The sequence below is a fragment of the Podarcis tiliguerta genome, assembly GCF_965153285.1.
Source record: "Podarcis tiliguerta genome assembly, chromosome: 8".
In the NCBI taxonomy this organism is placed as follows: domain Eukaryota; kingdom Metazoa; phylum Chordata; class Lepidosauria; order Squamata; family Lacertidae; genus Podarcis; species Podarcis tiliguerta.
Genome location: NC_139541.1, coordinates 81,042,347 through 81,069,618, shown reverse-complemented (window position 1 = coordinate 81,069,618; position 27,272 = coordinate 81,042,347). Strand labels below are relative to the sequence as shown.

Below are 27,272 nucleotides of genomic sequence, written 5' to 3'. Positions count from 1 at the left end.
ATGTACATAAAGCAGATACTTTGGGGAAACTTTCATTCCTCACTACTATGAGCTGAATAAAGAACATGAAATCCACACTCGACTCCGAGTATATTTCACTTATCTCTGTTATTTGCCTTTGGGTCTCAGAGTGAAATGAGCAGCTAAGAAGTACCAGAGCCCAAACTCTCCAACTTCCAGCCATGCTCCCAAGATGTGGCTGTTACCATCTTACCGAAAGGGATTCGGGTCTTGCCCTGTTTGTGCAAAGAAGCACTCACACAACACACTCCTTCAAAACAAGACGCTTTATTGCAGCTGCCAATTAGAAATTCCATTTCTTCCTCAAGCCAAAGGAGGTGGGTGTTGCATAGAAAATGCAGCTGGGTGCTGGGTGCTTGTGACTCCCATCCCATTCCTTCTTGGCTCAGTACTGAATGTACGAAAGCTCCACATCTCCGTCGATCTCGAGCGTGTCGATGCGCTGGAAGTTCTGGTAGCGATGGTTGTAGTTGAAGAGGGGCTGGCCGTTGGCAAACACCTTGAAGCGCTGATTGCCGCAGCGGATGGAAAGCTGTTTCGGGGTGGGGAGAAGGAGAGCGTCAGAAAAGGCCTGCCGGATCGGGCCCACGGCTCACCCAGTCCCTGTTCTCACAGAGGCCAAAAGGCTGGCCCCAACTTAGCTCAATATTTTATTGAGGATCTGTCAATTATTCTGTATGGTTTCTGCTCATAGCTGTCAACTTACAGATATAAAAATAAGGGACCAGCAGCCTCGAAAATAAGGGATCAGCAGCCAAAATAAGGGATTTTCCAAGGGGCACAGCGATGATCAACTTCTGAGCCCCTCCAAGCCAAAGGCAGAAAGCCCCGCTAGCAGCCAAACGAAGCCTCAAGCGGTGGTTCCCACAGCGCAGCAACCCCGCAAAGGGGATGCAGCAAGGAAAACCACCGTCACCTCTCCGCTGGGAAGCGCTGAGCAAAGGCGAGACCCCAGGCAACACGGCCGATTTGATTGGCACAAGGCATGCAAGCTCCACCCCCCAGTCGTTCTGAGACTCTTATTGGGTGAGCAACGCAGCCAAGCAACACAGTTGGAGCCTCCCTCCTCCCTGGCCGGCAGAGAGGGAGGAAGAGGAGCTGCTTCCTTTGAAACCTGGGAAATTTAAGGGACATCATCAATAAGGGACAGCAGCGGGACACAGCGCTGGGATAAGGGAGTTTCCCGTCAAATAAGGGACTGTTGACAGCTATGTTTCTGCTGCGTTTGTGATGTTCTGCTCTGTTATATGAGGAAGGAGATCCCGACTGAACGTCAGGATGAACTTTCTGACAGGGAGAGCGGTTCGACAGGGGAATGGCCTTGCTCAGAAAGCTGTGAGCTCTCCTGCCTCAGAGGTTTTTAAGCCAAGGTTGGAGGGTGATCAGCCATGGATGCTTTTAGCTGAGATTCCTGCATTGGACTTGGGTCCCTTCCAACTCCACAATTCTATTATTGTTTGTAAGCCGCTTTGCGATTTGCACGAATGAAAAGCAGGATTCAATTTTGGCCCCTGAGGCAGACCACAAAATGGCGGGGGGCCCCCATCAGGAGTTGAGACCTACACTGGGAGCAAGAGGGGAATAAAAGTCGAGAACAACGCCCATCTCTTGCAGGGGTGCAATTAGTGCCAGTACCATCCGTTAAGAGTTTGGGTGTAATCTTCAATGCCTCCCTTTCCATGGAGGCGCAGATTGCAGCTATAACAAAGGCGGCATTTTTTTCATCTCCGCCAAGCTAAGCAGTTGGCTCCTTACCTCTCTCGCCCTGACCTCGCCACTGTGATCCACGCGACGGTCACCTCCAGACTGGATTATTGTAACTCGCTCCACGTGGGGCTGCCCTTGAGACTGACCCAGAAACTCCAGCGGGTGCAGAATGCCACAGCGAGACTCCTTACGGGGTCCTTGCCGCGGGATCGCATTCACCCGGTGCTATACCAGCTGCACGGGCTCCCGGTGGAGTACAGGATCAGGTTTAAGGTGCTAGTTTTAACCAGCCCTATATGGCCCAGGACCCTCGTACCTATGGGACCGCCACTCCTGGTATGTCTCACGGAGGACCTTACGGTCTTCAAACAAAAATATATTGGAGGTCCCAGGCCACAGGGAGTTTAGGCGGGCCTCAATCAGAGCCAGGGCTTTTTCGGTTGTGGCCCCGATCTGGTGGAATGCACTGTCACCAGAGACTAGGGCCCTGTGGGACTTGACATCTTTCTGCAGGGCCTGCAAGACAGAGCTGTTCCACCAGGCCTTTGGCCAGGGCACAGCCTTTGGTAATCCTCACAGAACTCTAGCCCAATGGTTGCCATGAATTTGATTTTGAATTGATTTTAGAATGAATTGATTTTAGAATGTTGTGTTACTTTTATTGTTGTTAGCCGCTCTGAGCCCAGCTTGGGCTGGGAAGGGCGGGATATAAATAAATTATTATTATTATTATTATTATTATTATTATTATTATTATTATTATTATCTGAGGAGATCCTCAGCGTCTGCCTTCGCCAAGAGGACACAGAGGGGGTGGCATGGGGGTGCCAAGGAAGGGGCAGATCTGGTCTCCAAGCAGTGTGCTGCAGTTGCCGCTGCCATTCTTTGGAGTCAGGATCTGCTGCCCTTATGGACCATAAAGGTAAAGCTAAAGGGACTCCTGACCATTAGGTCCAGTCGTGGCCGACTCTGGGGTTGCGGCGCTCATCTCGCTTTATTGGCCAAGGGAGCCGGCGTACAGCTTCCAGGTCATGTGGCCAGCATGACTAAGCCGCTTTTGGTGAACCAGAGCAGTGCACGGAAACGCCGTTTACCTTCCCGCCGGAGCGATACCTATTTATCTACTTGCACTTTGACGTGCTTTCGAACTGCTAGGTTGGCAGGAGCTGGGACCGAGCAACGGGAGCTCACCCTGTCACAGGGATTCGAACCGCCGACCTTCTGATCAGCAAGCCCAAGAGGCTCTGTGGTTTAACCCACTGCGCCACCCATGTCCCCTTATGGACCATAGACTCATAGAATTGTAGAGGTGGAATGGACCCCAAGAGTCATCTAGTCCAACCCCCTGCAATGCAGGAATCTTTTGCCCGAAGCAACTGCCACGGAGCGACGACCCTCTTCCCGGGATTTTGGCTCTTTTTTTTGCGGCGAGAAACATCACCATCTAAAGTTATTTAACTGCACCATTGCTCCCCAACCCCACCATCCCATCCTGGCTGGGGCCGATCTCAGCTATGGGCGAATGAACACTCACGTCAAAGTATTGCCCGGCTTGGAAGGGGTTGACAGACAGCTCCCTCTCCTCACGTCCCCATTGGCCGTTCAGGAAGCTGTTCCTGACCACAGCACGCTCGTTCATGCGGGGGTTGATGTGCAGGACAGTATCCGGGCCAGCTTTGAAGTTGATCCGGAATCTGGAAGAGGAGGAGGAAGGAAAGGATTTATAAGAAATCAATCTTTTAACTCCCTGCCTATGGACATCAGGCAGGCGCCACTCGACTCTGTCAAAAGCTATTTTTGTTTTGATGGGTGTTTAGAATGATGGCATGCTTTTAGTTTACTGAAGTTTTTTAATTTTCTGGGCACTTTAACCATTTTCAATAATAACCTTACCGTTCTGTTTGTTTCACAAACTGCTTTGAGGTTTTCTGCAACTGAGCGGTATATCGATTTTACAGGAAGAATGAATAAATAAATGAATAAAATAAGAATATTTGTGCTGGGTCAAACCAAAGGCCTCCTGTTTCCTATAACAGCCCTGCTGGACACCTCTGGGGAGCCCACAAATCAGGGCGCAAAGGAATCAGACCCCCACACCCTTGTTAATTTGTCTGCAATTTTTGTTATTCAGAGGTAAAATGCCTCTGACCACGGGGGCTCTGCGTAGCAAGCACCGCTTATTGCATTTGGCAGGCCTGCCCCCTTTTGCAAATCATTCTAAGTCCATTCTTAAAGCCAGCTTCGGGCGACAGTGCCTGCGTCTTGTCTCAGGTGAATGCCATGTGCTAACTTTTCACAGAAGGAAGGAGTCCTTTTGTGTGGCATAACCTGAACCTGTTGCCTGTCAGTTTTCATGGAGCGATCGCTGGGGAACCTGAGGCCATGCAGAAGCTGCCGAACTACAGCTGGGAGGTTGCAGGTTCCTCATTCTCTTGCACAGCGCATGAAAAGCCCAATATTTTTTATCACTCTCAGCCTCTAATAGCTCTGGTATTCAGCAAGATGAAACTCGAACTCAGGACTCCCAAATGGGCTGAAGAGCAGTGGGGATCTGAGTCTCCAAGGAGAATCAGGTGGAAAGGGGGTCTAATTGCTGTGAGGGAGTAGTGCTCAATGTTTGCATTAATGCCATTCCCTGGTCTAGAAGAAAAGGGCTGCCACTTATTCACGGAAACAGGCAGAAACAGGACGGCTTACTGTTTAGCATGCGCTGGAATGAATCCTCTCAGCACGATGGTCTTCTTGGATCCCAGCCCTCCAGCGAGGTTGCCTCGGTATGGCACTTGCTGAAACACGAGTTTATAGAGATATATGACTGCGGGAGTTGAAAAGCATGTTCATTGCAGGGGGCTGGACTAGATGACCCTTGGGTCCCTTCCAACTAACACTAAGATTCTATTATTCAAGGCAATATACAAAACTTTCTCAAGCTACCAGTGTGTCTGGAACACAGGGATGTTTGCTGTTCAGGGGCTAAGAGAGGCAAGCTGGGGAAAATATGGCCCAAGCTTAGGAGGACATCTGAGCAGCCCTATAGCTGGATCAGGCCCCAAGGCAGATCCCCATAGGGCATGGGTAGGCAAACTAAGGTCTGGGGGCAGGATCCGGCCCAATCGCCTTCTAAATCCGGCCTGCAGACAGTCCAAGAATCAGCGTGTTTTTACATGAGTGGAATGTGTCCTTTTATTTAAAATGCATCTCTGGGTTATTTGTGGGGCAAAGGAATTCATTCATCCCCCCCCCCCAAATAGTCCGGCCCCCCACAAGGTCTAAGGGACAGTGGGGACAGTGGACCGGCCCCCTGCTGAAAAAATTGCTGACCCCTGCCATAGGGGAAGCCTGCAAGCAGGAACTGAGCGCAGCAACACTTTTTCCTATTCCAAGCAACTTAACCCTTCCAGCAGCAAGCCAGCAATAAATCACACTGTCGAAGTTGGAGTTAACTCTTTATTAGCCAAAAACACGATCTGCACAGAGCAGGGCCTCAGATGAAGATTGCAGGCTCTGGACTGGCTGAGAATCAGCAAGGAGAGAGAGAAAGGAAGATAGCAACAAATCCCGCAAACACTTACCGGGTGGTAGGAAGCAGGAGCATTCATCACCTGTGAGGGAAGAAACCCCAAAGAGGTCATTTACCTGTTCAGCATCCACTCAGAGACTCCCAACCTGAATCCCATGAGCACCGGGAAGAAATAGCCATCTGAACCAGCCTTCCTCCTTTTGTTATTCATCATTCATACACAGTTCTTCCCCTTCTTCCTTTAATCCTCACAACAACCCTGCAAGGGAGGCTAAGCTGAGAGGCAGCCCAGCGGGGATTCGAACTGTGGTCTCCCAGGTCTAACACTTTAATCACTTTAAGACTGCTGTTAGCAACAAACTGGAAGTCTCAAGAAATTCCAAGGGTGGAAGAATGGCAGATGAAGATGTTGGACTTTTTGGAGCTGGCCGACCTGACTGGAAGAATCCGCGACTAGAAAGAGGAGGACTATCAAGGCGATTGGAAGAAATTTAAGGACTATTTGAATAAATAAAGGTAAAGGTAAAGGGATCCCTGACCGTTAGGTCCAGTCGTGGCCGACTCTGGGGTTGCGGCGCTCATCTCGCTTTATTGGCCGAGGGAGCCGGCGTACAGCTTCTGGGTCATGTGGCCAGCATGACTAAGCCGTTTCTGGCGAACCAGAGCAGTGCATGGAAACGCCGTTTATACCTTCCCACCGGAGTGGTACCTATTTATCTACTTGCACTTTGACGTGCTTTCGAACTGCTAGGTTGGCAGGAGCAGGGACCGAGCAATGGGAGCTCACTCCATTGTGGGGATTTGAACCGCCGACCTTCTGATTGGCAAGTCCTAGGCTCTGTGGTTTAACCCACAGCACCACCCACGTCCCATATATATAAGGTAAAAGTAAAGGGACCCCGACCATTAGGTCCAGTCGTGACCGACTCTGGGGTTGCGGCGCTCATCTCGCTTTATTGGCCCAGGGAGCCGGCGTACAGCTTCTGGGTCATGTGGCCAGCATGACTAAGCCACTTCTGGCGAACCAAAGCAGAAACGTCGTTTATCTTCCCGCCGGAGCGGTACCTATTTATCTACTTGCACTTTATGTGCTTCCGAACTGCTAGGTTGGCAGGAGCAGGGACCGAGCAACGGGAGCTTACCCCATCGCGGGGATTCGAACCGCCGACCTTCTGATCAGCAAGTCCTAGCCTCTGTGGTTTAACCCACAGCGCCACCCGTGTCCCATATTTGAATAAATATTGTAATATAAAAAACTTGAAATCACTTGAAAGTACCAAATAGTCCCAGGATTAAATTAGGATTTAATTAAATAAACGGGATTCAGAACTGTAAGAAAAGTGAATAAATTAGATAAGAGCTGGAATGATATTGGAAAGCTGTTACATGCAGATACAAAGAAATTCAGAAGGGAGGGATTTGAGGAAGTCAATTAACAATGTAAATAAAATTTGGGTTTTAAGAGATAGGGGATAAAGATTATGTTTTTTATTGTTGGGGGGGTTGTATGTTTTTCTGTTGTTGTTTCTTCTTTTGTTATGTTGTTTTTGTTATAATTGTGAAAATCATATATATATATATATATATATATATATATATATATATATATATATAAAAATAATCATACTGGTCAGCTCTAAGCAAGTCAGCCTGCTGGGAAAGTTTTATGCTTCTTCCCGCTGTCTATTCGCAGTACTTACGGGAAGGTTGGGAGACGGGTATGCTGGCATCATGCCCTAAAGAGAGAGAGAGAGAGAGAGAGAAATTATAAAGCGGGGACTAAATTCTGTGCCAGCGTCAAGAGGTTGGCACAATCGGGCATCTGCCTGGTGCCCCAAACCCAAAACAAATTCAATACCTTGCGGCACAAATACAGTTATCACAATACACAAAGCGCAACAGGCTGAATAATATTAACTGTGAACATGTTATTGGTTATTTCCTAACGTAAAGGTCTAGCCCAGTATGTGCAACATATACCGTTCATATATACAGCGTATAACTTATGATAATACATTTCTTCTTTTCTTTTTTTAATATACATTTTTATTAGTTTTTACATATGTTTTCTAAACAGAACATCTCATCTCGTCTTATGCAACATCTTGGCTATTTTAGCCTGAGACTTTCATCAATCGCGTCAAAATTTTCAAACCTCATCCCTTAATCTTACATTTGTTATCCTATTACTTTTAATAACCCATAACTTAAAATCCATTCCCATAAATATTTTCTGCAATATTTCATATAGTTCTCCTTACAAAACTTCTTGTAGTCCTACACGCAAAGTCAGTTGGTTACAATTGTCTTTCAAATAACTTGTATATTTACTCCAATCTTCCAAGAGTTTCTGGTCACAATACATTTATTATTTTCTTATCTTTTCTTATTGTTTCTTCTTGTGAGTTCCTGTATAACACAACCCTTGTGGCAGCAGTCTACATCGGCTGTGTTGTTCTCGTTACCTTGAGGACTTTTCTAATTTTACCTAAGAATTGTGTTATACAGGAACTCACAACCAATGAAATGTTCACAATTATTACCGTATTTTTCGCTCCATAGGACGCACTTTTCCCCACTTAAAAACTAAGGGGGAAAGTCTGTGCGTCCTATGGAGCGAATGCAGGGGGGAGGCAGGCAGGAAAAGCCCCCAAGAGCTGCACACAAGCTCCGCGCGGCTCTTGCGGGCTTTTCCCCAGGAGGGAGAAGGGACTGACGCGGCCAGTCAGTCCCTTCTCCCTCCTCGTAGAAAAGCCCGCAGGAACCACACGCTGCTTAAAGGGTGCGTGGCTCCTGTGGGCTTTTGCGGGAGGTAGGGGTTATTGCCATAGCCGCGCACACCCCCTCCGGCGGGAGAGGCTGCGCAAGGCTAAAGAGGAAGCCAAGGCAGCGAGAGGGATGGATCGCGCTCGCTGCCTTGGCTTCTTTAGCCGTGCTAGAGAGGTTTAGCTCCCGGCTGGAGAGGTTTCGCGGCTATGGCAGAAGACAAGACAGCCAGTGGGATGGATCCTGCTCACTGTCTTGGCTTCTTTGCTCTTTGGGGCTGGGGGGGGGGGACCTGGGCTTCCTCCGCAGCCCTGAGAAGCTCTGGGAGAAGCGGACAGCGCACAGCCTGTCCGCTGCTCTTTGGGGCCTGGGGGGAAATAATATTTTTTTTCTTGATTTCCCCCTCTAAAAACTAGGTGCGTCTTGTGGTCCGGTGCGTCCTATAGAGCGAAAAATACGCCTGTTGCGCTTTGTGTATTGTGGTGCCCCAAACCCATTTGTAGAGAATTTGAAAGCAATTGTTGTTGCCTCAACGAGCAAGAGATCCAGAACATGGGAGAATAATTTTTGCAAATGCTATTAAAAAAATTGTGGTATACGCAGACCATTCAATTGAGGTTGTGGTGCGGCAGAATTTATCAGACCTGCACAGAACTCTCCATTTGGCCTCCCGAGACGTAAAATCTCTATTTGTTGATGTATATCTGCTCCACCTTTTCCTCCAAGGAGCTCAAGGCGGTGTGAGCAGTCCTCACCCCCCCTCAGTTTATCCTTACAACAACCCTGTGAGGTAGGCTAGATTGAGGAGCAGTGGCTGGCCCAAGGTCACCCAGTGCGAGGATTCGAACCCTGGTCGCCTCGGTCACAGCCCGGCGCTCTAACCACTGCTCCACACTGCCTCTCATCCCATCTCCCCAGCACCACACACGCACCACCCAAACACAACCTGTGCCCTGCCCAGTCCCCGCCCCCTTGAAATTCCCCGCCTCCTCGCAGTACTTACTGGCATCCCCATTGGTGGATACTGCTGTCCTGGCATTCCTGGCATGCCCTGCAACAGAAAAAGAAGCAAAGAAGATTGAGGCAATTGGGAGGGGGGGCCTTTCGTCTGCGCCCATTTCATGGCTGGGGAAACAGCGGGCCTCTTCCCATAATCTGGGTCTCTCTCTGTTTTCGGACTACAATTCCCATCATCCCTGACCAGTGGCCTCGCTAGCTGGAGGCGATGGGAGTTGTAGTTCAAAAACAGTTTGGGAAACCCTGCTGTAGATCAGCGACGGGGAACCAGCAGCCTTCCAGATTTTGCCGGACTACAACTCCCATCAACCCCTGACCATTGGCTGATTGGCTGGGGCCGCTGGGAGTTGTGGTCCAACCACATCTGGAAGAAGAAGAGTTTGGATTTGATATCCCGCTTTATCACTACCCGAAGGAGTCTCAAAGCGGCTAACAATCTCCTTCCCCTTCCTCCCCCACAACAAACACTCTGTGAGGTGAGTGGGGCTGAGAGACTTCAGAGAAGTGTGACTAGCCCAAGGTCACCCAGCAGCTGCATGTGGAGGAGTGGGGAAGCGAACCCGGTTCCCCAGATTACGAGTCCACCGCTCTTAACCACTACACCACACTGGCTTCCCCAACTCAGGAGGAGGAGTGAACGTCATCTCTCTCCTGCTCTGCTCAAAGTTAAGGAGCCTAGAACTCGAGGCCAGTCAAGCTGTTTGCGTGGGTTCGGAGTGGCGTCAGTCTGGATGGTGCCCCAAGACCCTTCCAATTCTTGGTGTCCTGTACCCAGTGAAGGTTTCCACTGTTTTGTCGCCTATGGCAGAAATGGCCATGGGCACCTTTCCCTTTCCTACAGAGAGAGACCATTACAGTGGTACCTCGGGTTAGAAAACACTTCGGGTTACAGACTCCGCTAACCCAGAAGTAGTACCTCGGGTTGAGAACTTTGCCCCAGGATGAGAACGGAAATCACGTGCCAGCGGTGCGGCGGCAGCAGGAGGCCCCATTAGGGAAAGCTCGCCTCAGGTTAAGAACGGTTTCAAGTTAAGAACGGACCTCCGGAACGATTTAAGTTTGTAACCCAAGGTACCACTGCATTTCATTTTGTGACTCTTAACAGGGCCGGCTCTACTGTTGGGTAGAGTGAAGCAGCCACCTCAGGTGGTTTTTGGCCATCGCAAAGAGGCAGCAAATTGATTTATTGCTGCTTCGTTTCACTGCTTGTGGATCCGCTGTTTTCCATTCCTTGATGTTAAGTTCAGTTCTCCGGACTTCTGCAGCAATTTGCAATTTAACCCTCGTGAAAACCCACCAGCATCTTAGTGCAAATTTCTCCTAGCGATCACTATTTAATACGCAGTTTTGGCTAACATATTTTGCAAGCTGTTTCTCCCTTATATGCCATCTACTCTATAGCGTTAATTCTTATTTGCTCTTGCGTGCATTTTGGGAAATGCTGGCTGTTTGGCGAACCACCCTGCAAAATTCAGGGTAGTGTGAATTTTGCAGAAGGGCTGTGTTTCGCTTTTCGTATTGTTTTGGATTTGCCATCAAATGGAAATCGAATCAAAGTCCACCCCCATCTCTACTTAGGAGTGGGAGACCTCAGGCCTGGGGGGCCAAATGTGGGCCTTGAGAACTCTTTATCTGGCCTCTAGCACTCTTCCCAAGCCCTGACCCATCTCCTTAGGCCACACCCCCTCTCCTTAGGCCACTCCCACACAGACCACACCCCTATCTACAAGCCCTCCTTTTTGCCTTCCTGGAATGTGTCTTTGAACTCTGATAAAGATTCTCGCTTGCCTGATTGGACGATAGAGAGGGTGTGTTTCTGCATGAGAGTAAATTAGCATCCATTGCTCCACCCACTTTTGCTTCTGACCCCTCCCACTGCTGCCGCATGGCACCCCAGAAACTTGTCCAGAAGGGTGAAAATGGTCCCCCTTCCACGATCTCGGATGCTCACCCCGCCTCCCATCATGGCTCCTCCTCCGATGGTGGTCACTGACTGCAGCTCCAGGTCACCATTGGCCTGCACAGCCTGGACTCGCTCAGGAGGGATCCGGTGGCCGAAGGTGCAAAAGGGGTTCCTGTTCACAAGGATCTGCCGGGACACAAATGAGGAGGAGGTGCAAGTGAGCCCCTTTGCAGCCCCCCGAGAGTCTGCCCCAATCATTTCAGCCGCTCCATTCCATTCCTACCCATAGCTGTCAACCGTCCCTTATTTGGCGGGAAAGTCCCTTATCCCAGCGCCGTGTCCCGCTGCTGTCCCTTATTGATGATGTCCCTTAAATTTCCCGGATTTCAAAGGAAGCAGCTCCTCTCCCTCCCTCCCTGCCAGCCAGGGAGGAGGGAGGCTCCAGCTGTGTTGCTTGGCTGCGTTGCTCACCCAATAAGGAGTCTAAGAACGACTGGGGGGTGGAGCTTGCATGCCTTGTGCCGATCAAATCGGCCGCGTTGCCTGGGGACTCGCCTTTGCTCAGCGCTTCCCAGCGGAGAGGTGACGGTGGTTTTCCTTGCTACATCCCCTTTGCCGGGTTGCTGCGCTGTGGGAACCACCACTTGAGGCTTCGTTTGGCTGCTGGCTGGGCTTTCTGCCTTTGGCTCGGAGGGGCTCAGAAGTCGAACATAGCTGTGGCCCTCGGAAAATCCCTTATTTTGGCTGCTGATCCCTTATTTTCGAGGCTGCTGGTCCCTTATTTTCAAATCTGTAAGTTGACAGCTACGTTCCTACCCCATCTCCCACTTTCCTTCACACCCAGCAACCCTACTGAAGAGCGAGCCAGCAATAAATCACACTGAGAAAGTTGGAGCGAACTATTAGCAAAGACACAGGAGTGTCAGGCCTGACGGGCACAGCAGCTCATCTCCAGTCGGTCTTGCTACCATGAAGCAGTTGCTGAGACCGAAGGTCCCAGCCTCCCCACAGATGCTTAAGTCCCCTTGTCTCCAGGTTCCCCCCCCCCCCCAAGCATTTGAAGACTGTGCCTGCATGAAGCCAACCTCTCCTACGCCCTGTTCATGCCTCTTCTGGATCTGGGAGAAAAGCAGATCTGGGAGAAAAGCTTATCGCAGCAGGAGGGATGGGGCACACATCTGTAGAATGGCAATGTATATTGGTCTCATCATGGTATGTTTGCACTAGTTTGCACATTTTGTATAATTACACGGATGTCAAATATTGTTGAACATTCCATGGCATCAGAGCAGGAGGCTGCTATTTAACCTATTAGGGACGCAGGTGGCGCTGTGGGTTAAACCACAGAGCCTAGGACTTGCCGATCAGAAGGTCGGCGGTTCAAATCCCCGCCACTGAGTGAACTCCCATTGTCCAGTCCCAGCTCCTGCCAACCTAGCAGTTCAAAAGCACGTCAAAGTACAAGTAGATCAATAGGTACCACTCTGGTGGGAAGGTAAACGACATTTCCATGCGCTGCTCTGGTTCGCCAGAAGCGGCTTAGTCCTGCTGGCCACATGACCCGGAAGCTGTACGCTGGCTCCCTCGGCCAATAAAGCGAGATGAGCGCCGCAACCCCAGAGTCGGTCACAACTGGACCTAATGGTCAGGGGTCCCTTTACCTATTTGACCTATTGTGTACAGACATCAGCATCTCCTGCATTCAGGCTGAACGGACGACGAACTCTGGGACCCACACAGAGAATGGGTGGGTCTTACACCCTTGGGTGCTCAAACGAACCTGGTATCCGTCGGGGTTGACGACGATGATGACCTCAAAGTGTGAACCCTTTTGGAGGGGCATGCTATGGTGTTCCTCCTTGCCCCACTTGCCCCCTTGGAAGGTGTTCAAGACGACCTTGTCTTTGCCATCAAAGCGAGGGTTGAAGTGCAGTGCAATGTCGGCCCCGTCGTTCATGCCACAGACAAAGTTCAGGCTGAATCTGCAAACCATGGTTGGGAAGAAACAGGGAAAACAATAAAATGTAGTCAGAGGGCAACCTGTTTGCTGTTATATTGTGTTGCCCATATTTTCCACCCCACTTCCCGTAAGGCTTGATTCACACTGAATTTGGCATCCTTCAGAGGGTGGCTTCTGTTTAAATAACAATAGGCAAGTTACTAGCCCTCATATATATATATATATATAGCAAGTTACTAGTCCTTGCTTCGGAATACGATTCAAAACATGCGAGGAGCAAGTTCTAAGGCTATAGTATCTGAAGCTAAAATGCGCACATTTTCGAAAACTGCTTTGAGGTTTTATTAAAGCCCTAAACGGCCTCGGTCCTGTATACCTGAAGGAGTGTCTCCATCCCCATCGTTCAGCCTGGACACTGAGATCCAGCACCGAGGGCCTTCTGGGGGTACCCTCGTTGTGAGAAGTGAGGTTACAGGGAACCAGGCAGAGTGGCGCCCGCCCTGTGGAACGCCCTCCCTTTAGATGTGAAGGAAATAAGAAGCTATCTTCTTTTTAAAAGACATCTGAAGGCAGCCCTGTTTAGGGAAGTTTTTAATATTTAATGCTGTACTGTTTTTAACACTTAGAATCATAGAATCATAGATTCATAGAGTTGGAAGAGACCACAAGGGCCATCGAGTCCAACCCCCTGCCAAGCAGGAACCACCATCAGACCACTCCTGACATATGGTTGTCAAGCCTCGATGGCCCTTGTGGTCTCTTCCAACTCTATGATTCTATGATTCTATTCTATGATTCTATGATTCTATGAAATGTATATACTACTTGAGGGACGCGGGTGGCACTGTGGGTTAAAAGCCTAGGGCTTGCCGATCAGAAGGTCAGCGGTTCGAATCCCCAGCGACGGGGTGAGCTCCCATTGCTCGGTCCCTGCTCCTGCCAACCTAGCATGTCAAAGTGCAAGTAGATAAATAGGTACCACTCTGGCAGTAAACGGCCACATGACCTGGAAGTTGTATACAACCCCAGAGTCGGCCACGACTGGACCTAATGGTCAGGGGTCCCTTTACCTTTACTATTTACCACTTAAGTGTAAAAAACAACCACCTCAAAGCAGTTCCCAAACATAATAAAAGAATAAAATTCTCAATAAGAGCAGTTTGTAAACGTTCGAAAAACAATTAAAATCAACGATAAGCTGAAAACAGGTTAGAACACATGTCCAACATTCTACATGTCTGGATAGACTTGCCTTTTTTAAAAAAAAGAAGATGTTTGGGGCATTTGCTAAAAAAGAGTAAACTCAAGGCGTCAATATGCGGACTAAAATATTTCATACGAATGTGGAAAGGGGTGTTTTGTGGCACCTGTAAGGATGCCGGTTCTGCAGATCAAAAGTGGTCGAGACGGGATGGAAGGCTCAGGTAATCTCACAGGTAAGCTGGTCCCAGGTGGTCAGTCCTAGTTCTGTGGCCACCCCTCCTACCCAGAAAGGACCCCTTACCTCTTGGTATGTTGTGGGACATTCCCTGCCACATATATGGACATGCCGGGGCGAAGCCCACCAGGGACCGGCTGGGTATGAGGGAGGGGCTGAAAGACAAGAGGTTTGGGGGTGTGAGAGATGCATTATACATGGTTACCAGATTCTTTCCAATGAATCCGGGGACACTTAAAAAAAAAAAATTACATGCAGAGACATCACCTTGCCAACAAAGGACCGTATAGTTAAAGCTATGGTTTTTCCAGTACAGGGGTACCTCGGGTTAAGAACTTAATTCATTCTGGAGGTCCGTTCTTAACCTGAAACTGTTCTTAACCTGAAGCAACACTTTAGCTAATGGGGCCTCCTGCTGCTGCCGTGCTGCCGGAGCACGATTTCTGTTCTCATCCTGAAGCAAAGTTCTTAACCCAAGGTACTATTCCTGAGTTAACAGAGTCCGTAACCTGAAGCGTATGTAACCCGAGGTACCACTGTAGTGATGTATGGAAGTGAGAGCTGGACTATAAAGAAGGCTGATCGCTGAAGAATTGATGCTTTTGTTTTATGGTGCTGGAGGAGACTCTTGAGAGTCCCATGGACTGCAAGAAGATCAAACCTCTCCATTCTGAAGGAAATCAGCCCTGAGTGCTCACTGGAAGGACAGATCCTGAAGCAGAGGCTCCAAGACTTTGGCCACCTCATGAGAAGAGAAGACTCCCTGGAAAAGACCCTGATGTTGGGAAAGATGGAGGGCACAAGGAGAAGGGGACGACAGAGGACAAGATGGTTGGACAGTGTTCTTGAAGCTACCAGCATGAGTTTGACCAAACTGCGGGAGGCAGTGGAAGACAGGAGGGCCTGGTGTGCTCTGGTCCAGGGGGTCACGAAGAGTCGGACACGACTAAACGAAAACATGCTTTATTATCCCTAATTACATCTATACATCAGCTGTTTTGCTGTCTTGAGAAGTCCGGAGGAGGAGAGAAACCTGGGGGAGTGGAGTTGGAAGCAGCGTTTGAGAATATGACGGTGGGATGATCACAGAATCACAGATTTGGAAAGGATATCTGAGGGGCATCTAGGCCAACCCCCTGCAATGGAGCCACCTCAATTTAAGCAGCCTCAACTTAAAAGAAGGCTTTCCTGTTCCAAGTTGATATCTGCAGTTCCCGGCTGCCAGGGACACGCTCTCGTTCACGCTCCCTCTCACTCTCAGCTCCCCGGCTCCGCGCCAGCTCTGCCGCTGCTCCAGTTGGCCGAGGGGATCGAAGTCATCTCACCCCTCCATGCCTTGCCCAGCAGAGAAACCGTGTGCCTTGAGCCCCTCCTGGACAACTGCGGTCCGCCCGCCCACGACTCCCGAGCCTCCCCCAATCTCCTGCTCCCTTCCCCCTTCATTATGAGAGTTTCACAGGGTGCAAAAGAAGAGCTTTGCACCTTGCCCGGCAGAGAAACCGTGCGCCTTGCACCCCGCCTTGGCAATGGCCGCCCACCCGTGATCTCTTCTCTTCCTACCCCTCCACCTGCATATTACTGCAGGAGAGCAGGGTGTCATGTTTCCCGGGGACGTTTAATGAAATCCGGGGACATTCCGGGGACGGAATTTGTCTGGGGGCAGATTTGCAAATCCGGGGACTGTCCCCTGGAAACGGGGACGTCTGGTAACCCTACAATATACCGAGATCCAAGTTCATGCACCTGAGGTAAAGGTAAAGGGACCCCTGACCATTAGGTCCAGTGGTGACCGACTCTGGGGTTGCGGCGCTCATCTCTCTTTACTGGCCGAGGGAGCCGGCGTACAGCTTCCGGGTCATGTGGCCAGCATGACTAAGCCGCTTCTGGCGAACCAGAGCAGCGCACAGAAACGCCGTTTACCTTCCCGCTGGAGCAGTACCTATTTATCTACTTGCACTTTGTGCTTTCGAACTGCTTGGTTGGCAGGAGCAGGGACTGTGCAACGGGAGCTCACCCCGTCGCGGGGATTCGAACCTCTGCTGGATGGGTGCTGGGCGAATTGGGCCACTGCCTCTTCTACTGTTCTTATGTATATCAGGACAAAAAGGTGCCTATCTGGGGAACCCTGCACTCAAAGCCCTGATTGTTTCCCCGATAACCTTTTCTTTATTTTTATTTCAAAACAGGTTCAGAAATTGTGGAGGATTGTACTTAAGACTGGAAACCCGAGAACTCGGAATGGCCCGAGCTGCCAGCTCATCCTTTGCTTTGCAAGATCGGTTGGGAATCTGCAGAAAGCGCCGTGTTAATTATTAAGCCATCCAGCTATGAAACGGACTCGCTTCGGGTGGAGCAGGCTGGCTGAGGTCCAAGCTGCAAATGAGTTCTGCTTTTATCCACAGGATCTGAACTTGGGAAAGGTGCATTGAGGAAGAGGTCGGCTGGATGGCTGGATCGCCACGTACCCTTATCAGATCTTTGCACGCACAGAACTAAAACGAAAAAACCAAGGAAGGGGAACATTTCTGCCAGCTGGGTCGGACTGGCAAGATCAGGATTCAGGATTGAAGTGCCCTCCCCACCCCCATATGAAGGCATAGGCCTTGTTGTGTTAACCCAATGGCCCCCCCTAGCCGTGCATTAGGGAGCTGGGCTCAAACACTATGCTAGTGTAGGAAGAACACATTGATTAAACAAAATTGACCAAACGCTTCAAATTCCTGGCTAAAAGGGAAATTGGAACAGGTGCATTATATACCTGGCAAAGTCTCCATCAGGAAAAGCAGCACTGGAGCGAACCAGGCAGAGGGCCTTCTTGGTAGTGGCACCCGCCCTGTGGAACGCCCTCCCACCAGATGTCAAAGGAAAAAACAACTAGCAGACTTTTAGAAGACATCTGAAGGCAGCCCTGTTTAGGGAAGCTTTTAATATCTGAAGGACTATTTTGTTGGAAGCTGCCCAGAGTGGGGTGTAAATAATGGGTGGGGTATAAATAATAAATTATTATTACAGTCATACATCGGGTTAAATATGCTTCAGGTTGAGGGTTTTCAAGTTACGCTCCACAGTGACCCGGAAGTAACGGAATGTGTTACTTCCAGGTTTCGCCGCTCGCGCATGCACAGGCGCTCAAAATGACATCACGCGCGTGCACGGAAGCGGCGAAACGCGACCCGCGCATGCGCAGACGCGTGTTACATTCTACTCAGGATGCGAACGGGGCTCCGGAATGGATCCTTTTCGCATCCAAAGGTACCACTGTATTAGTGTTATTATGTTAAAAGAAGAAGAAGAAGAAGAAGAAGAAGAAGAAGAAGAAGAAGAAGAAGAAGAAGAAGAGGAGGAGGAGGAGGAGGAGTTTGGATTTGATATCCCGCCTTTCACTCCCTTTAAGGAGTCTCAAAGCGGCTAACATTCTCCTTTCCCTTCCCACCCACAACAAACACTCTGTGAGGTGAGTGGGGCTGAGAGACTTCAAAGAAGTGTGACTGGCCCAAGGTCACCCAGCAGCTGCATGTGGAGGAGCGGAGACACGAACCCGGTTCCCCAGATTAGGAGACTACTGCTCTTAACCACTACACCACACTGGCTCTCGAGATAGAGGACCCCTGACAGATAAGTCCAGTTGTGACCGACTCTGGGGTTGCGGCTCTCATCTCGCTTTATTGGCCGAGGGAGCCAGCGTACAGCTTCCGGGTCATGTGGCCAGCATGACTAAGCCGCTTCTGGCGAACCAGAGCAGCGCACGGAAACGTGTTTAGGATCTTGAAGAATGTTAAATTTGCTGCATTGAGTAAATTGCCTAGTTTTAGGGATTTTCTTCCCCTCCTTGACAAATCTCCCGGGGGAAATCTCTGTGCATTGCAAAGGATTCTGGGACATAGTCTGGGATGCTGCCCAGGTCAGAGTCAGGAGTCAACCTTACTGGCACATCCCGAGGTCTGCGCCAAAGTTGGCTTCCCGACTTTGAACTCCTTGGGGTGGGGGGGTGTCCTTGTCCTGTTTTTCTTTCCCCTGGTTCTTACCGTCTGCTCACCTGCTCCCCCCCCCCCCCAAGTGAGCAAGCAAGCAAGGAGTGGAGACAGGCAGAGGAGCAGGAACTCAGAAAGAGTGGAAGCAGTGGCAACCGAAATATTTATAGAGGGGCATAACCCAGGGTTTTGCATTTGACTTGTGCCGTTTAAACTATATTGGCGCCTGCCATTATTTATATTGTGTTACTTTTAATAATGCTTTTGAATGATGCTTTTGAATTCTGGTGCTGGAGGAGACTCTTGAGAGTCCCATGGACTGCAAGAAGATCAAACCTTTCCATTCTGAAGGAAATCAGCCCTGAGTGCTCACTGGAAGGACAGATCCTGAAGCGGAGGCTCCAAGACTTTGGCCACCTCATGAGAAGAGAAGACTCCCCGGAAAAGACCCTGATGTTGGGAAAGATGGAGGGCACAAGGAGAAGGGGACGACGGAGGACGAGATGGTGGGACAGTGTTCTCGAAGCTACCAGCATGAGTTTGACCCAACTGCGGGAGTCAGTGGAAGACAGGAGTGCCTGGCGTGCTCTGGTCCAGGGGGTCACAAAGAGTCGGACACGACTAAACGACTAAACAACAACAACTTTTAATAAAAGTGCAACCAGGGGAGTGGGGAGGACACGCAGGCACGTCTGTGGAGTGCTTTCCATGTCACAATTGCTGTGACTTCCGGCGCCCTTGATAAAATAGACAGCAGGTCACCGGTGTCAAAGCAATTTGCTAGGACAGTTCAATGGCCTAAAATCCCAGGCACCAGTTGTGGCGAGTGCTTTCTAAAGGAACTGCGCACACTTTCGTTCATGGTGCCCTGGCAGTTCTTAGACTGGGGGAATGGGGAGATTTGGAGGGGCTTGTTCTCAGATGGAGTGCTTGAACCGAACTCCAGGCAGCGCAAGCTTCAGAAACGCACAGAACTCTTAGATAAAACGGTAGCAAATTCTTCTCCAGAGAGAATGTGTGTGGGTCAGGCAAGGTTACTTATCAATACAAATCTACAGTAACCTCAGATAGGAAAACCTGTTTGTGATACAAATTGAAATGAAATTTAAAGGCGCCTTAGAGGCCGCTCTGCCAAATGCTTCTGTTTGATTTAAATAAATAAACAAGGGCTGATCCACTCTTTCCTCTAGACTTTAAAGTTCTGCGTCCAAGCACTCTCTCGCTTTTGCTCTGGAGTTTTCCCCACGATAACCTGCTCTTTAAATGTGAATTGGAGCCAACTGCAATTCGCAGAAGACACGAATTATCATGCATGGCTCTTCAACTTTAAAGAGCTGGGGGGGCGGTGTTGGGGGGCGAGTTCTGGGCCAAAAGAGAGAGAGAGAGAGCTCAAACACAGAGCTATAAAAGCATGAACCTGTGCCTGGATAGAGCAGGGCAAAAGGTAGCTATTATTATTATTATTATTATTATTATTATTATTATTAATTTGCACCCTGCCCATTTGACTGGGTAAGAGCGAATGAGTTATAAGTTAAACAGAACAACTGCAATTTTTAAAATCCCAGAGCAGGTCTTTGGGGGGGAAAGGGAACGGAAGACTCAGGTTAAGTGACGGCAAATGTTATTCTTTTCTTGCAGAGAATACGAGAGCACAGACTGCGCAGGGAGAGATGGAGGTGGAAGGCTTACCGGGTTGTAAGTGGGCATGTAACCGGGTGCTGGGACGAAAGCCATGGTGCTGCAGTCTGAATTCTGGTTGGATGTGGATCAAGACCGGCTGCAGGAAAACCTCCCAGAGCCACCAAGAATACTTTTATAGCACCTGGCTCCAAAGGGGTGGAGCAGCCAGGAGGTCTGGCCAGGACCCACCCATCTCAACAGGTGAGGAGCTCACCTGTCTTATCCTCAGCCCAGACTTTCTCCAAGGACGCAGTCGGGGAGGGGGAACCTTGCTGGCTGTTCCGCAATGGAAAATTTGGGGGTTTTGCTCCTATTTTGGTTTGCCTAGTGGTTGGAGCAAGGAAATAGGAGGTCACCAGGGTTTAGTGCTGCCGAGAGAGATTTGTCAATCCGTCTGGGCTGCTCTGGTGCTTTTAACAGCCTGACAGGCAGAAATCCAGTGGCGTAGCGTGGGGGGTGCAGGGGGGGCCGGCCGCACCGGGCGCAACATCGGGGGGGGTGTGCTCGCACTCACAGCTCTCTGCCCCTACCTGGCTCACTCACTCTCTCTCACTGCAGTGCTGGCTGTGCGAATCCGATCCGAGCCGCCGGGTCACTGCCCACTGTGGAGGGGAGGGTGCCAGGCGTGCGGTGCGGAGAAAGAGAGAGGGACTATCTGGGGGAGGGACAGTGCAGCGGGGGGGGCACAAATTACTTGCCTTGCCCCGGGTTAGGGGGCACGAATTACTTGCCTTGCCCCGGGTACTGACAACCCACGCTACGCCACTGTGGAAATCTCACAGGCCAAGCTTTCCATTTTGCTTTCCTCTGTGCCGGGAAAACGGTTTCACCAGTGAAACATCTGTATATCAGCAGCTCACCTGGAATAAATTTTGCAGGGGGTTGGGGAAACGGTTCACCTAGCTGCAGAGGAGATCTACTGGATTCGGGGCAAGAAGAACGAGAGCTGTTTGCCGCTGTGTCTTTGCAAAGAGCCAATCAGCTCTGAAGCATACGCAATACTAGTTATTCTTAAACGTTTGTGGTCATGTGAGTGGGACACAGGCGCTCAGAGAGTTAGGGCACTTCATAAAATTCCCACAAGGGCAGTTTCGGACGTCAGAAAGGTGCCAGGGCAGGCATGGGTGTTTTAGAGCTTGGGTAATTTTAGCCCCCAAGCTCGTCACATCCTACATATTGCCCAAGTGTCCAGGAAAAAATGGGACACCCTGTTTTTTCACATGAGAGCACAGAAGTCATTTGGGGTGTCGAGATTTTGTGCAATTCCACGCTGATATCTCACCCTTTAAAAAAAGCACATTTTCTGGGCTGTGATCTCATGCAATGCCCTAAAACACGCATTTTTTGGGGGGGGGCAGTGCAAACCCTTCCGCCCCAAAAGCACATCTTTGGGTCTCTGTGACGTGTGAGAGCATAGGCCGTAAGATGTGCGTCTCAAGATGTTGGAAGGTAAGTTTCTTCTGTCCATGTGCAGAGTTCACCTCTCGCCGCTGAGTAATACCTCGAAAGCGGCTTGAATGAAACAAACTCAAAGCAGGAGTGAAACCGGGGTGATCACCCCGGCAGGGAAGGTTTCAAAGGTATGTGATCAGGGGGACAGATCCACAGGGGGACAGTAAGGTAAAGGTAAAGGGACCCCTGACCATTAGGTCCAGTCGCGGACGACTCTGGGGTTGCGGCGCTCATCTTGCTTTACTGGCCGAGGGAGCCGGCATACAGCTTCCAGGTCATGTGGCCAGCATGACTAAGCCGCTTCTGGCAAACCAGAGCAGCGCACAGAAACGCCATTTACCTTCCCGCTGGAGTGGTACCTATTTATCTACTTGCACTTTGACGTGCTTCCAAACTGCTAGGTTGGCAGGAGCAGAGACCGAGCAACGGGAGCTCACCCCATTGCGGGGATTCAAACCGCCGACCTTCTGATCGGCAAGTCCTAGGCTCTGTGGTTTAACCCACAGCACCACCTGCGCCCCCCCCCAAATGCTTGGCGTTTGCCACCTGAGTGCCAGCGGTGAACCTCTTTGCTGGAGTTACTCAAAACATTTAAAGCTCTATGGTGCCACTTCAAACCAATATGGCTTCCCTTCTAAAGCATTATATAGGACTATATGGAACTTGCCAAACTGACTGGGAGACTCTGAGACCAGAGAGAAGAGACGGTGGAAGAAGATTGGAAGAACTTTAAAGAATATCTGAAAAAATATGTTAATATTTAAATCCTAGAACAGCTCTGGAAGTGGATATAGGCTGTAGGGTTAGAAGTAGATAGTGTATTTTAAAATGGTATTATTTGTAAGTGATGAAATGTGAAGATTTCTATGGTAAAAGTGTGATTTTTAAAAAATGGCTAGAAATTATGATATATGTAAACTGCTAAAGTTGAGGTAAAATGAAAATCAGATAGGGGGGACTTGGGGAAGCTCACCTAACGATGTTTAGGAAAAAATAAGGATAAGACAAGAATTTGTTTTTCTGTTTGGGTTGTTATAAAATGAATTTAAAAAATTGGGGGGGGGGGAGAATTCTGGGAGCTGTAGTTTGTTATGGGTGCTGAGAGTAGTTAGGGGATTTCTTATTCCTCTCACGGAACTACAATTCCCAGAGTGACTTAACAGCTAATCCCTCTTCCCAGGGAACTCTGGGAATTGTAGTTCTGTGAGGGGAGTCTCTTAACCAATCATCAAACTATAGCCCCCAGGATGGATGGATATATATATATATATATATATATATATATATATATATATATGGGAGCCACAGCTCTTTAAAGTGGCACAAAGGTGGCATCAGGGCACTTTGAGGAAATTTGATGGCATCGTACCTTCCCGACTCGGGCTCTGGCTTCAAGCCCAGCCGTTGACATTCTCCTCACCCAAGACCTCTGCCCCTGTCTCCTTTCTTTATCTTGGCTAGCAAATCTTTGAAACGCCCTCCCTGCGGAGCGGGCTGCGTGGGGAGCTGGCGAGAACACCCTGGGAGGAAGCAGCTACAATAAAACCCCCAAGACTGTTGTCCCTGGGAAACCAATAATGGTCATTAACAGGCGGGTGCGCTGTTTGCTGTGGCTGGGCTGGGCAGTGGGAATGAATTGACAGCAAACATTCCCGGAGCCTTGCTTGTGGAAAGGGAGGGTGGGTGAGACTGGGTGAAGTGGCAGGTCTTTGCAGAAACCACCTGGGAGTGGCGAAGGATGGGCTGGGTCCAGGGAAGAGGGCACCCATAAATGAACACTCATAGATGAGCCTCATAAATGGAGGCAATGCCCCACCGGTTGGACTCTGGACTGCAGCAGCCAGCTGGAAGACGGGACAACGGGATGGGCGCCCAGGTTGCCAGCCCACTCAAACAGATGTAAGCCAAGGCCACCCAAAGACTTTTTGTTGCCCGAGGCAAAGGGCAAGGAGGTGGTTTCCTCATACAGGCGCTGAGTGGGCTGGCATTTGCATGGCACTCCTATAGCAACAGGGACACGGGTGGCGCTGTGGGTTAAACCACAGAGCCTAGGACTTGCCAATCAGAAGGTCGGTGGTTTGAATCCCTGCGACGGGGTGAGTTCCCGTTGCTCAGTCCCTGCTCCTGCCAACCTAGCTGTTCAAAAGCATGTCAAAGTGCAAGTAGCTAAATAGGTACCACTCCAGCGGGAAGGGACCCCTGACCATTAGGTCCAGTCGCGGACGACTCTGGGGTTGCGGCGCTCTTCTCGCTTTACTGGCTGAGGGAGCCGGTGTACAGCTTCTGGGTCATGTGGCTAGCATGACTAAGCTGCTTCTGGCAAACCAGAGCAGCGCACGGAAACGCCGTTTACCTTCCTGCCGGAGTGGTACCCATTTATCTACTTGCACTTTGACGTGCTTTCGAACTGCTAGGTTGGCAGGAGCAGGGACCGAGCAACTGGCGCTCACCCCGTCGTGGGGATTTGAACCGCCGACCTTCTGATCGGCAAGTCCTAGGCTCTGTGGTTTAACCCACAGCGTATAAAATATTATTATCATTATTTATCTGTCCCAAATCTTCTAATATCCGTTGACAATGTCCACAAGCTCTGCTATGAGAGGGAGAGAAAAATTTTCCGTATATTCCCTACACTGACTGGCTGCAACTCTTCAGGGGTTTCCCCCCAGTTTTTGCCCAGAGATTTAGCCAGTGTCTGAACTTGGGATCTATTCTATATGCTCTTCCGTTGAGCTATATAGACCTTCCCCTTGAACTAACCTTTAGCCTTTATTGCTTGTTTGCTAAGCCTCAGTTATCAGCCGCCCACAAAGGCAGATTTCAATCTGCCAGAGGCCAAGGAGTGCGGCACCAGCGGAACAGAACCTCTAAAATCCATGATCGAGGGTTATTTTTGAAGGTTCGGGCACTAGCCTGTCACTGATGGGTAGAGAGATTGCAAGATTGTGGGGATACAACCGCCCCGGTTCTGGGAGCAGGACTGGCCGACGAACAATGAATTTTGAGATGGCCCTCCTTGTTATTTTAGGTCTCAGTTCTATTCAAAGACCCGTTTCCTGGAGTCGTGGAGACTTGGTTCAGAACCCCAAAAATGCCATGGAAGCTGCTACAGAATCAGGCCATTGGTTTGGCCTAGCCCACTCTAGTCCACTCTGAACAGCAGTAGCTTTTCAAGGTTACAGCTGCTTTGAGACCCAGCCTTGAAGCTTGAAATACTCGTGGCTGAATCTTGGATGTACAAGAACCAGCAAGGGTTGAAACTGGTTAAGGCTCACACCACACTGAATTTTTTTATTGGTAAGAAATACATTGGAAAACAAGAAACAGCTCCTTGCTGTGCTTGATTGGTAACACAGAACACGACTGCTTTATAATATGATCACGGGACCCCCGGAAAGCATAAAACAACGCAGCTACATAAGAATAGGAATCATTCCCAAAATATAAGGATAAACAAGCCTCTTATCTATGTACCTAGTACTCAGTGAGAGGTGTGGGCTTGCTTTGTGCTGGGTAATCTCATCTATATTAGGTCTAATTTGAGAGAAGCAAACTCCCATCTCCTCATCAGCCCAAAGAAGTCTATATCTATTTCTGATATCCCACATTTTGTCAACTTCCCTATTTGTCAGCTGAAAATTCCTGTTCACAGCAATATGTCGTGGAGAAGAGCTCTTGCTCTCATTTTGAAGATACCGATCCATGTGCCACAAACAGAAAAATTAATTCTGATCCCACGGGCAGCAACCCATTGACACACGTCCAATTGGCACACGGCCCAGAAGTGGCCGGAAAAGGGGGCATCACATGCTGTATACTACGCTGAAATGTTTAAATGTTTCTTTGTCCTTGAATCTTCCCGCCTCTCACACCCTTTGAAAACCACTTGATTAAGGGAAAAAAGAGAAGAATAGAATAAGAGATTACTTGATCACCCTTCGAACTAAAGAAGAGAGAGAATCTTGGGTTGGCATTATCAGAAGAACTTAGAAGAGCCAAGAGCACCGGATAGAAGACCACCAGATAGAGGACTAGAGCAAAGAGCATCGGACAGAAGATTTTACCCACCCGGGAAGAATGGCGGACGAAGTTGATGGATTATATGGAACTGGTGGAAATGACTGGCAGAATCCGAGACCAGGGAGAAGAGTTGGTGGAAGAAAACTGAAAAAGGTTAAAGATTATTTACAGAAATACTGTAAAATTAATGAATGTTAGAAAAATGTTGGAATGAAGTTATATGGCTTTAGTAGAAACGTTATAAGGAATTAAGTATAAATAGATTAATAGAATATTAAAGGAAAAAATAAGGTTAGAATGTGTTAAGATGATTATAGGATAGAAAACAGAGGAAGATGGAAAGGAATTGCTGAAACAATTAACAGAAGTGGAATACAAAAAGGGAGGTGTGAGGAGGTCGGTGAAATAAGTGAATGAAAGATAAGATATTGAAAATGTTTGAGGTGTTTTAAATTGTCTTTGTTTGGTTTTGTTAGTTTAATGTGTTAGTGTTATGTAGTGTCTTTGTATTGTATTCTTCTTTATTTTTTGCTTTTTGTATTGTTTCTTTTTTCTTTTTTGTGTAGTGTTTAAATTGTTGGAAAAGTAATAAATATTATTTAAAAAAAAGAAAAGAAAACCACTTGATTAAGGAGTGAGGGGAAGAAAAGCAGTGTCTCTCATTAAAGGTAAAGGTACCTCTGCCCGTACGGGCCAGTCTTGCCAGACTCTAGGGTTGTGCGCTCATCTCACTCTATAGGCCGGGAGCCAGCGCTGTCCGGAGACACTTCCGGGTCACGTGGCCAGCGTGACATCGCTGCTCTGGCGAGCCAGAGCCGCACACGGAAACGCTGTTTACCTTCCCGCTAGTAAGCGGTCCCTATTTATCTACTTGCACCCAGGGGTGCTTTCGAACTGCTAGGTTGGCAGGCGCTGGGACCGAACAACGGGAGCGCACCCCGCCGCGGGGATTCGAACCGCCGACCTTTCGATTGGCAAGCCCTAGGCGCTGAGGCTTTTACCCACAGCGCCACCCGTGTCCCTGCGCCACCCGCATCCCTATTATTGGACTCTCTCATTATTGGACTCCAGTTCCCATTAACCCCAATAGCTAAGGGTGATGGAAGATTAAATCCAGCAACACTTGGGAGAGTCAAAAGTTCCTTGCTACCTGCTGGATTTCTCTGGCAGGCAAAAGGTCCCAAATCCCAAATTTGAAATGAATTGAGAGCCCCATGGACCAAAGATCAAACCTCTCCATTCTGAAGGAAATCAGCCCTGAGTGCTCACTGGAAGGACAGATCCTGAAGCTGAGGCTCCCATACTTTGGCCACCTCATGAGAAGAGAAGACTCCCTGGAAAAGACCCTGATGTTGGGAAAGATGGAGGGCCCAAGGAGAAGGGGACGACAGAGGACAAGATGGTTAGACAGTGTTCTCGAAGCTGCCAGCATGAGTTTGACCAAACTGCGGGAGGCAGTGGAAGACAGGAGGGCCTGGCGTGCTCTGGTCCAGGGGGTCACGAAGAGGCGGACACGACTAAACAACTAAACAACAATAACTGCTTCCTGAAGACCAGCATGCAATGCTGCATCCTGTTCTCTCAGAATTCCATCTTCCCTGTTCACAGCTACCAAAGAGGGTAAGGGCAGACTTTTGGGCAGGTCTGGGTGCCTTCTTCGATTCTGGACCAGGGTAAGGCGGTCTGGGGAACGCTATGCGTTCTGTCAAAATTTGGCACAGGGTGTGCCCGACTCAGCATCCGACTGAGCATGCCGCCAAATTTCTAGTTCTCATGGATGCAAAAACAGGATTAGGTTGAGAGGTTGCAAAATA

General features: G+C 49.3%; 1 protein-coding gene across 1 annotated transcript; it reads right to left on the bottom strand.

The window, feature by feature from the left end:
- Window positions 1–272: 272 nt before the first annotated feature.
- Window positions 273–20,113, bottom strand: LOC310684556 (galectin-4-like). The gene is made up of 10 exons (XM_083455893.1): window positions 19,996–20,113; window positions 14,399–14,487; window positions 12,715–12,916; window positions 10,983–11,120; window positions 9,018–9,065; window positions 6,949–6,984; window positions 5,301–5,330; window positions 4,426–4,514; window positions 3,263–3,422; window positions 273–553 (listed from the first exon to the last, which is right to left on the bottom strand). The coding sequence occupies exons 1-10, from the start codon at window positions 20,038–20,040 to the stop codon at window positions 407–409; spliced, it is 984 nt and encodes a 327-aa protein (XP_083312019.1). The 5' UTR covers window positions 20,041–20,113; the 3' UTR covers window positions 273–406.
- Between the last annotated feature and the right edge of the window lie 7,159 nt (window positions 20,114–27,272).

What these genes read in the sequence shown, in the direction of transcription:
- LOC310684556 (XM_083455893.1), bottom strand. Translation starts at nt 20,040, where the DNA reads ATGGCTTTCGTCCCAGCACCCGGTTACATGCCCACTTACAACCCG. An exon ending in ATTCCAGCGCATGCTAAACA is followed by an intron (nt 3,423 to 4,425) that starts GTAAGCCGTCCT and finishes CTCCTCTTCCAG; the next exon opens with ATTCCGGATCAACTTCAAAG. An exon ending in AAGCCGGGCAATACTTTGAC is followed by an intron (nt 554 to 3,262) that starts GTGAGTGTTCAT and finishes ACCCCGAAACAG; the next exon opens with CTTTCCATCCGCTGCGGCAA.